Source organism: Rosa chinensis, chromosome 4 (genome assembly GCF_002994745.2).
Source record: "Rosa chinensis cultivar Old Blush chromosome 4, RchiOBHm-V2, whole genome shotgun sequence".
In the NCBI taxonomy this organism is placed as follows: Eukaryota; Viridiplantae; Streptophyta; class Magnoliopsida; order Rosales; family Rosaceae; genus Rosa; species Rosa chinensis.
In genome coordinates, this window is record NC_037091.1 from 25,289,143 (window position 1) to 25,300,236 (window position 11,094).

Here is an 11,094-nt window from a genome sequence, read left to right on the forward strand (position 1 = left end):
TCTAATGATATAGGCATGTAATTGGAGTTTTATTAGGGAATCTAGTTTCAAATCCTAAGATGATGAAGTAATTGCATCGAGGAACCAAGTGGAATAATTGTTTGTTTGATCTACTCTACAATCGGTTAGAGCAAAACAGAAGAAGACGACATAACTAAATGATTGTCAGTGATGGATATCAGGCAACAAAATGAATTGAAGAACTCATTTCACTCCCATTATTTATAGACTTTAGCGGAATAGTCAACATTTGACCGAATAGAATACGAGAAATTTTTTTTATTTTTATTTTTTTCACGAAAATGTAACCAAAAAGATAAAACTTTTTGACGAAAATGAATAATTTTCCTCCATGTCTTGTTCTCCTAAGCAAGTTGAGCTGCATCACGAGCTGAATGTCAAAATGGAGGTGCTTGATTTTCCCATACACCACTAAACAAGTTGAGCTTCTCTCATTCCACTCTTAAATCCCCACCTCCGAATGCAAACCTAAAACCCCTTCCCCTCCCATGGCCTTGTTTCGCAGGCTGCTTCCTCCTCTCTGCTCTTCCATCAACGTCTCTCTCTCTCTCTCTCTCTCTCTCGATATCTCTCTGTGTGAAGCTTCTAATCTCATCTGTTTGTGCTTTGTTGCAGAGGACGAGCTTTTACTCATCTGGAGCTCTACAAGGTTCACTTCCTCTCTCTCTGTTGAATTTCGATATGAATTTGTTCAACAATGCCTGAATCTTTTACTCATCTAAAGGCCTGTAGAAAATGAGTTGCACTATGATTTGTAACGTTTACTGTAAATGTGATTGTCTGTTGATGATTACGAATGAATGGAGCTGTTCAATTCACTTAAATTTAGGTTTTCGGAGTTATGGAGCCATTGCTACACCCGAGCCAACCGCGTTGAAATTTGAGAATGGAGAGGCTGCTGATTCTGTGACTGCTGGTGATGAGATAGCAAAGATTCGGCGTGAATTTGATGCCGCAAAGCAGAGTTTCCTCAGGATTCCACAGGCACTTAGAGAAGTGCCGAAGATGAATCCGGAAGGTTTGTCAGTCCGTCATTCCTGTTTCTCAGTTGAGCTCGATTGCTCATGTCAGTTCTGTTATTGATCAATATCGTACATCCAAATTAGGGATATATGTAAATAAAAACCTGAGGTTGGACAGTATTCAAGTTTATGGATTTGACTATGACTACACGCTGGTGCATTACTCGGCATATTTACAGAACTTGATATATGATCTTGCTAAGGAGCATATGGTCAATGAGGTCAGTTTAGATCCATTGAAGCAATACTGATAAACTTTGTGGTGCTGATGCTTTGCTCTTGTTTAACTAGAGATGTTTGTTTGTGATTGTTTCAGTTCCGGTATCCTGAGGTTTGCATGGAATTTAAGTACGATCCTACTTTTCCCATTAGAGGACTGTGCTATGACAAATTGAAAGGGTGTCTCTTGAAGCTGGACTTTTTTGGGTCAATTGAGCCAGATGGATGCTACTATGGTCGTCGAAAGGTACTTCAAAATTAATTATTTTGCTTTTAGTACTGTATAATGTTTTCCAGAACTGGAAGTTTATATGGAGATATTTTCTTTATTTTTTTACTAGGGCCCTAGGCTATAGATAATGCTTCTAAGGTAGGTGCTTGATGGGTTCCCAGGAAAACAAGACAGCAAATTTTGAGGAAAGTAACTATAGTGTTTTGCAGTTAATCTGAAATGTATGGCTTAAGGGATCCACCTCATAATAATGGTTATTCTGTCTTCGGGAATGACGGATAGAACTTATAAATGATTGATGTTTTCAATTTGGCAACTGAAAAATTAGAAGGTCTAGACATGAGTTTTAAACTTATTTACATAGAAGATACAAGTCCATTCATATAACTTGTGTTCGATTTTAACAGTAAGCAATTTGTTTAATTTTTTCTTACATAAAAGACCATGCCTATGAAAGTAAGAACAGTTGTCACTGCAGAATATGTATTTCACATATTTTGCCAAAAGAACCAAAAGGATTTGTGGGGCGTGGAGACAGGGCAGTAGTACTAAGGCTACAGGGGACTGGGAACTCTGGCCTTTAGATCACTTGCTTTAACAGCTTTAGGCCATAGTGTATTTCAATTCTCATAGTACTTAGTAGTTTTGTATTAACTTAGTAGAAAGAATGAATGGCATGGATACCCTATGCCAGGAGATTCATAATTCCAAGAAATTTAAGTAAAGGGATTCATTATTTTAGTTTTCTCTCTGGACGTTGGCCTTACTGTATATAAAAAAAAATAAAAAAATTGACTTGTAGCTCTTTTTAATCAAATGTAGGAATAAAGGTGCATGTACAAATGAATTTGTAATGTGACTCACTATGAAACAGCTGACCATTTTTTTTTCTTTGCACAATAACTCACTGGCCCATGGTTACTAGCTGCCAGAACCCAACCTTGTATGAAATCCTGCGAATCTAATTGCTTATCATCTGGATTTAACCTCATTGCTTTTAAGGATTGTTCAGAGTTCTAATAATTCTTGTGGATGATGCTTAAAGGAAAAGGTCACCCCTTGCTGTTTTTTTGTTTTTTGTTTTTTTGTTTCAACAATATCTATTCACTCACTTCTATTGTAATTTCAATATTGTTTGTATATAATCTTGCTCTTGATTTTTTCTTCTTTGCATTTCAAAATTTTGTTGCATTTCTTTGTCAATTAAAGTTTTTCAATAAGATTTTGGCGCACAAATTTGTTTCTTACCATCCTCTTTCTCTCTCTCTGAAATCTCATGCAGCTTAGTAGGAAGGAAATAGATGAGATATATGGCACAAGGCGTATCGGTCGTGATCAAGCAGGAAGCCTTGTTGGGTTGATGGATTTCTTCTGCTTTAGCGAGGTTAGCTATTCTATTTAATTACCACATTTCTCCCAACAAGGTCCAAGGGAAGGGGTGGGGTTCATTTCATGTCTCTAAGGTGGTGATCTCAACATTTCTGCATTAGAACAATATACATATGATAAGAAATTTTAGTATGGACCTGTTTACACAATCTTTCAGCCATTGGGCAAGTTTTTAATTTTGTTGTTAAGAAATACAAATTAGACCAGAAAGGTTGTACTGCAATCATAGTAGAGGAGCTGTCTACTGGAGTAGATACAGAATCCTAAGCCTTTCCATTTGAAATAGAATAACATCTGAGTGATCCCAAATGTAAATTTAAGTATCACCTGTTGCAACCTAAGAATAACAAATGATGTTATTTTTATCTATGTTACCAGAAACTGCACCTCTAATGTACCAATGCTCCCTCACTCCGCCCTTTAGTCTTCACAGATCATTTTGTTTCTTTCCATTTATAGCATCCACACAACAGCCCTCACATATTAAGTTAATAACGGTACTGCTCTTCCCTCGAACCCCTCCATGTGCAAATTACTTTTTCCACACAAGAAAAAATGCATTAGCTTCCAAAGAAGATCGTGCTAAATTAATAGGGTAACAGGCCAGTGAAGAAAGAAATACTCTTTACTTTCAGCTCCCTTAAAAAAAAAAGAAAAAAAAAATGTACATGTGACCTGCTATCAATGCACAGGTGAACTGCTATCAGTCATCTCCTACGTTATAGGAATAAGTTCACTTTGGTTTAACTCAATTATGTTTTGTCTAAATTGTACTTTATAGGCATGCCTGATTGCAGACATTGTACAATATTTTGTGGATGCTAAGCTGGAATTTGATGCTTGTTACATCTATCAAGATGTAAATCGTGCGATTCAGCATGTTCACCGTACTGGACTTGTTCATAGAGGAATTCTTTCTGATCCCCGTAAATATCTTGTTAAAAATGTAAGTCCTACAACATCTGTAAGTATGTTATGTAGCAAGATGATATGTTACAATCATGCTGATGTTGATGACTGCTTTATTGAGAATAAAATCACCCTAGCATCTAATCCAATTGTCTACTTTGGGGCTTTGAGCTTATTATATATCCTGTTGCTTTTTCTTATCTCGGTCAATATAGGGCCAGCTGTTACACTTTCTGAAGATGCTCAAGGAAAAAGGAAAGAAACTTTTCTTGCTGACTAACTCTCCATATTACTTTGTGGATGGAGGAATGCGTTTTTTGTTGGAGGTAAAGTCAAATAACTGGAAATTCTACCTCTACCAGTTTTAGCATGCTATTCTGTTGTGAGGAATCACTATCTTCTAAATATGCAGCCTTTCAATAATAGAGGAATATAAAGTGTTGATAGTGTATAGGGGTGGCAATTCATGCTAGGGGTCGTTTTTGAGCAGTCTCATTCTGTCTAATGTTAAATACTAGTACCTAACCCTACCCGTGGATTAGTTGAGTCCATTGACTCCACTAATCCAACCTGTTTATAATCTTGTCTTGTTAGGGATGATCTGCTTGTATGGGCATGCATCATCTTTCTGATTTAGGGGTTTACCTGACTATGTATGCTTTTGTTCGTATTTGAGGAGGGGAGGGAGTTAGTAATTCCAGATGTTTGTGGTTAATATTTAGGATTCTCGGAGTTTGGGCTATTGAGCGTCCTGGTTTACAATCACATTGGGGGATCAACATGCATGTATAGAATGTCAGTCTCACACGTCATCACAACTCTGTACAATTCAATTTTTCCAAGCCAACTTTTGAGTTATACTCATGCACTCTAATCTTCAAATCCATCTATGTCTTAAGAGTTTAGATATACTGTATTTTTGTCTCATCACTGAAATTGTTACCGACATAGCTGCAGTACCGAGGTGTATGTGGTTGATTTATAAATTAGTATCTATCGTGTCGCGTGTGAAATTAGATCCTATTGTAGCCTTTGTAACACTTGATTATAAGTAAAGTGTTGAAGCTGTATATGAGACTTGCTAGTTTTTATATGTGGTGCTACCGTGCTAGCCACAGAAGGCCAACTTTGAAGAAGATGGCCACCATTTTTGAGAAAAGAAGGGCACAACCAGAATCGGTTTGGTTTGGCTCGAAAGGGTTTTAGTTGTTGCACTAGGGAAGGATCCCACAAATTCATGGCTTTCGTCTCACAACTGCCAGCCATTTCGAGCTAAATAGGAGGGGGTTCTGTATGGTCTGAAAAAAAAATATAAAAAAAATAAAGTTGATGCTTGCTTAAGAAAGGTTTGGTTTGTTTGTTATTCATGTGAATGTGAATGTGTCTGTGCATAGCCATAGATTAATTTCTTATATTTCTCGTTTGGGATTTTGTGAAATTGGTTGAAGTATAATGTGACTTTTTGTTAGGATTCTTTGGGTTGTAATGACTCTTGGAGGGAACTTTTTGACGTTGTGATTGCCAAAGCCAATAAGCCAGATTTCTACACATCTGAGCATCCATTCCGGTGTGTATCTTCGATTTTGTTTTCTGTTTCATAAATAGTTACATGTGAGATAGACATCAGACAAGGTGCTTTATTTTGTATACTTCTCAACAAAAAAAAAAAAAAAACACTGTGGTTGTGCTCAGTTTTCTTTTCGGCTTTCTAACAAAAAAATTTGTAGTTGCATTTGGAATTCACATAAACACTGAGGTGAGGTGGAATCCGGATACACATTATTCCTTTAAACAATAAGAATTGAGGTTATGTTTCAACTGTTGGACTGAGGGTTTGACCAGTATTTCAAATGCCTAACCCATAGAGGTGGAAGAAAATGGCCTCAGGGCATCAGTCTGTTTTGCAAAAGGCACAGTAGGCACATGCTTCTCCAGTGAAGCATGCCCTTGTTGAGGTGGTGGAAAACTCATCCAAGCGTATGCAGAGATGACATCATGACATCATGATCTGGCCTTTCTTTTTCTTTTTTATTATTAAAAAAAAAAAAACCAAAAGCGACAGCTCTTGGAGTGGGTTTTGAAAAAGTTGCAACCTACGTTGTTTTGCTTTCTCAGCCAAATATGCCCAAGTCTTTCACTTTAACCAATAACACCCAACTCTAAAGCACTCCCATTTGCACTCGAGAGAGCTTATGCGTCAGGGCTTCAAGACTATGAGGTGCAATGTGAGAAAAAAATGCCTTGGCTATTTAAAACTTTGGTTTTGACTGTTGGTTCCTTGTATAGAAGTTGAGTGTCAAACGGTGAATGCCTGTACCATTTATGTTATACACCTAAAAACTGGTAAATATTTACCAATAGTTTCTTCGAACCTCTTGTTTTGTGTACTTTGGTATCCTCTTCTCAGTTCAGTTTTATTCTTCATTTCTGTAAGAAAAGCTAACATTGTAGCTTCTTTGGTGTTTTGTGAAACTTGTTTTCTGCAGTTGTTATGATGCAGAGAAGGATAATTTAGCTTTCATGAAGGTGGATGCGTTTCTTCCTAATAAAATTTATTACCACGGATGCCTGAAATCATTCCTTCAAATTACTAAGTGGAAGGGACCAGAGGTATTAAAGTATCATTTGATTTTATTTTTTTTTCAAACTTCTCATATGCCTCTGTATTGTTATTCTCTTTGATTAATTAAAACTAATCCTTTCCCTACACCCATTTGGTAGGTGATATACTTTGGTGATCACCTCTTTAGCGACCTAAGGGGACCATCAAAAGCTGGTTGGCGCACTGCTGCTATAATCCATGAACTAGAAGTATGACTTTTTCCATAATTCTTCTGAATGTTGTGTTATATATTCAGAATTGTGGTTTACAATCTGCATAATTTTACAGTCTAATAGGTAAAAGGAATGGTGCTCTTAGAAATAGGAGCAGAGCTCTTTGTCGTCTTATGCTACTGAAAAGGATCTAACTGTTGATCCTGCAGAGTTGATAAAGGTCTTCAAAAGCTATAATTGTTGCATCTTTCTGGTTCTCCCAACTCCTGCTTTTGGTCTATTACACTGTAGGTGTTGAGAATCATAATTTGAGTCCTCACTCTGCAATTGGTATATTAACCGAGCCCCTGATATGTCCAATCTGCATGGCTGAAAGTTTGTTTCTTTGGGTAATAACTTTATTTATTTTTGAGAATTTTGGGTGATAACTCTTATTCCGTGTGATTAAGTTGAGTTTGATCAGACCAGGCCGACCCAGAGAGGACTCATGAGGACTGGATGGTTTATATAAACTTTCTAAAGAAGAAGTTGAGTATACCCTAGCTTAGGCAGAAAGTTTATTTTGTTAAGCCTAGCAATATTTACGCAGAAAGCATATCATAGCTTAAGCAGAAGGGGTGTGTGTGTGTGTGTCTTCAGTTCATGAATGTTGACGTCATCGTCCTTTTGTTCTCTTTGGTGGTTGATGGAAAATGAAGAGTCTTCTGTTCCTTCCAGAGTTCTCTTGGGTTTTCTTCTGTTTTTGACAGTTGTTTTTTTATTTTTGTTTTTTGTTTTTGTTTTTGTTTTTCTGGGTCTTATGTTTTGTTTTCCTAAGCCATTAGCTGTCAGTCATTAATAATTAGTCTTTTAGGGTTTCTAGAGGTAATTTATGAGGCTCATTTAATCTTTGGTCTGGAATCAAAGCGAATGAGATTGATTGTGTTTTGTTGCAAACAATATCCTCTCGAGTGATTCATGAGAAGTCTTGGTGTGACTCCAAGACATCTTGGTTGGATGCCAAGAACCCTTTTGGTGTGATTCTAGGTTTATCTAATTTCTTCCTTTCCCTTCAATTCCAGCTCTTAAATCAGAAGACCCATTCCCCCACAGAGCATAACCCTAAACCCCCACCTTCTCAGACCATAAACACATAAACCCCTAGGTTATCCTACATCAGTGGTCTTCTGACAGAAGGTTATATTTGCATTTTTAGCCTTTACTTCAAAAGATCTACCATTTTATGTGACTCTTTTGCATTACAACTAGAAGTTGTAGTCTTTCTGTTGTTTGTATTATATTTTTACATCATTTGTACCTGATTTTGTGGGCCCCTCCCTCTTCTTTCTTCCCCAACTTTGATGTCGAGTTGGAGCTCTACCCACAGCTGATGAAGTCATTTGTGTCATACTATTTTACATTTATTTGTGGGTTTGCCTTGATATCAGCTAGTATAATTTAGTCTTCTCATTAAGGTGAGAGCAACCTGGGTTACTACTAATCCTTTCCAAATAATTGGATAATCACTGGTCAAAAGAAAACACCATTTTGGAGATTTATCAACTCTTAGCTTTGGATAATCAATGGTCAGATCTGGTAGTTTATGAGATATGCTGTTTGGCTTTTATGAACATTTCAGATTAAGTCTTATTTATTTATTTATTATGAATTCACATTATTGAAATGCTCCATTAATTTTGTAGGATGAAATACGTATACAAAATGAGGATGCTTACCGCGTGGAGCAGGTATATTTTTCGAAAATGTTCTCATTTTAATTTACTGGGTGGCCTTCTCATATTTTATTTTATTTTATTGTATTTTTTTTGTTTTTTGTGGGTTGGGAATATTTCTGTTTCTTCTTGAAGTTGGTGTACAACTACTATAGATTGAATACGAGCAACATCTAGTAATTACATAAACATTATTTTATCATCTTTAGAGTACTCTTTCCTGGTCTTTAGTTAAAAATTTTAATTTTTTATGACAATTGAGTTTTCAACTCACTTTTGACCATCTCTCTTTCATTCAGTGCACCCATGAGATCTGTTAAAATTATTTGACAAAGCAATTTATCTAAATAGTTGATGAGCTTCTGTTCTCATTGATGTAGAGCAAAGAGAATAGAATGTAGAGAAACTACAGGAAATTAGAAATTCTGGTATTGGAATCAACATTGCAATAGTAGTTAACTGTTGGGTACAACGTCGATTCAGGTAGATAGGATGAACTGACGTTGCATAATGGCCAAAATCCTCGATGTGCATGGAGAATTTCTTCTGTTCAAAGTAGTTAATTTTCTTATCTTTTTTAAGTTTGCCTCTGAAACTTCTTTCTGGACAGGCGAAATTTCATATATTTCAAGAATTGCTTGGTAGACTGCATGCAACGGTAGCTAATAGTCAGAAAAGTGAGGCCAAGCTACTGTTGGACGAGCTAAATGAGTGCAGGCGTAAGGCAAGCTACAAGATGAAGAGAATGTTCAATAGCTCTTTCGGAGCCACCTTCCTTACGGATAAAGGTCAAGAATCTGCTTTTGCGTATCATATTCATCAATATGCAGATGTCTATACCAGTAAGCCAGAGAATTTTTTGCTCTATCCACCTGAAGCATGGCTTCATGCACCCTTCGATATTAAGATTATGCCACATCATGTGAAGGTTCGTCTGACTTATATCTTTTAATAATCCCTTGATATGACTATCATATCTCTTATTTAAACGTGCTCTTCTCTGGTATGCCTCTGGTAAATTTAAGTAGAGCTAGTTTTAGGAAAAAAGTTGGAAGTTGTTGCTCTTTTAAGGTCTGTGTTTAGTTATGTGACTAAATATTTACGAGAAAAGAAAATAGGTCACGACCCAATAATTCTGTATTATTCTGAAGTCTTTAAAATGTAGTAAACTAAGAAGACACTATGCAAGTCTAGATATTTACTTTCTCATAAACTGTAGCAGTTCTTTACATTTGCTTTCCCATGCAATATATATCTATGATGTTTGTCCCTTGTGTTAGGATCTATAGCTGTGGAAAGTTTGGCTATTCTTTTTTCATGATTGATGGGTTGTATGCGATCTTTTTACTTCTTTGTTGACCTTTAGCTTACATTCATAATATACCAGGGATGACAATCTCTTTGCATGACATAATCTTACTGAACTTCCGTGAAACTCAGCTCTTTTTTGTTCGTTCACAATTGTATGTATTTCAAATTTTATTTCCACCATCAGGTTGTGTATTTGCTCATTTTCTGTTATTCATATATTTTCTCTTTATTTCTGTTTTCATTTCCAAACTTTTGTTGGAGATTTCTAATCTTACAATGTGCCTGCACTGGAAGTGCTTTTGGAAGCTCCAGCTTTGGAGCCCATTCCTGCATAATCGTTGTTACTCTGCTATAAAACTTTTTCTGTTACCTTACACTAGGCTGATTATTGAAGTTATTAACTCTGGGGAGGGGAGATTGAAATTAGTAGGCTGATAGTCCAACTTCATAATAAACTTTACTGACAGAAAATATAATTGTATAATTTATTCCTGAACTTAAGTCATAAGAGATCTGTCCATGCATTTCCATATCTATCAGTGATATAATACCAAATTTTCTTATGCTCGAGTATTCGGCCAGGATTGGAAAATTGATGTTATGAAGTCTAATTGTTGGTTTAACCCCATCACTTGCTCATTCATTCTGATCAGGTTTCCATGGCGTTTTCATTAATTTCTTTATTAAAAAAAATTACATATGCTTCTCGAGGCATTGAATAATGTGTTTGGAACTCCTTTTCTACTGCAGATTGATTTGTCATAGATTTTGATGTTGTTATCTCCATGTCAATTATATCTATTTGTTTTTTTGTTTTTCCTGATTCCTTACCAACCCTTAAAATGTATGCTCAATCTTGATGTATACAGTGGATGTTAGGCTTTTGATGTGTGCAAGCTCTCACTAGCTGTAGACTAGAGCCATTTTCAGCTGAGCTGTTAGATATCATAACATGTATAGATAATCTGTCCATTCTGACGTTTCCAAGAGCATGCTTCTTTCAGGTTTCATCCAGCTTGTTCAAGACTTAATTGTGTCCAATCTGTCCATCTTACGACATGGTCAGGACTCAGGAATGAGGTATCATGCAGATAGGTGCTTTGTGTTCATCGCGGTATGATGGGTATGCTCAAGTATGAGAGTTCGGACACAATTTCTGTACCATTCTTTGTAAGAATATGCACAAGAACTTAAGCTGCAAGTTCTTCATATTGAAGCCAAAATGCAAATTCCATTCTTTTGACTCATATAATTCAATAAATTAGTCACTGAAAATAAAATAAAAGAATAAAGAATAAAAAAGAAATCTTTTATTTGAAAAAAAAAATTATTTGAAGAAAATAAAAAATAAATAGGTTTTTGTCAATTTACCCCAATTCTGGGTCATTTATCTCACTTACCTCAATAAGTTTTTTTTTTTTTTAATTCTCCCTTGTCCATGAAGACTTTAATAAGGTCTTCTCTAATACTTAATGTATTTTAGGAAAATTGAAATTGGGAGAGA

At 36.0% G+C, this 11,094-nt stretch overlaps 1 protein-coding gene across 1 annotated transcript; it reads left to right on the top strand.

Moving 5' to 3' along the window:
* Nucleotides 1-374: 374 nt before the first annotated feature.
* Nucleotides 375-10,824, top strand: LOC112201045 (5'-nucleotidase domain-containing protein DDB_G0275467). Its single transcript, XM_024342050.2, has 14 exons — nt 375-557; nt 637-670; nt 851-1,039; nt 1,128-1,264; nt 1,360-1,509; nt 2,777-2,878; nt 3,665-3,829; nt 4,008-4,118; nt 5,262-5,359; nt 6,279-6,402; nt 6,514-6,603; nt 8,250-8,294; nt 8,890-9,207; nt 10,595-10,824. Exons 1-14 carry the CDS (start codon nt 510-512, stop codon nt 10,619-10,621), a joined length of 1,638 nt encoding a protein of 545 aa, XP_024197818.1. The 5' UTR covers nt 375-509; the 3' UTR covers nt 10,622-10,824.
* The last annotated feature ends 270 nt before the right edge of the window (nt 10,825-11,094 follow it).

Bases quoted from the DNA above. Each gene is read 5' to 3' on its own strand.
- LOC112201045 (XM_024342050.2), top strand. From the start codon at position 510: ATGGCCTTGTTTCGCAGGCTGCTTCCTCCTCTCTGCTCTTCCATCAAC. The intron at 1,510-2,776 runs GTACTTCAAAAT...AATCTCATGCAG, and splicing joins GCTACTATGGTCGTCGAAAG to CTTAGTAGGAAGGAAATAGA. The intron at 4,119-5,261 runs GTAAAGTCAAAT...ACTTTTTGTTAG, and splicing joins GAATGCGTTTTTTGTTGGAG to GATTCTTTGGGTTGTAATGA.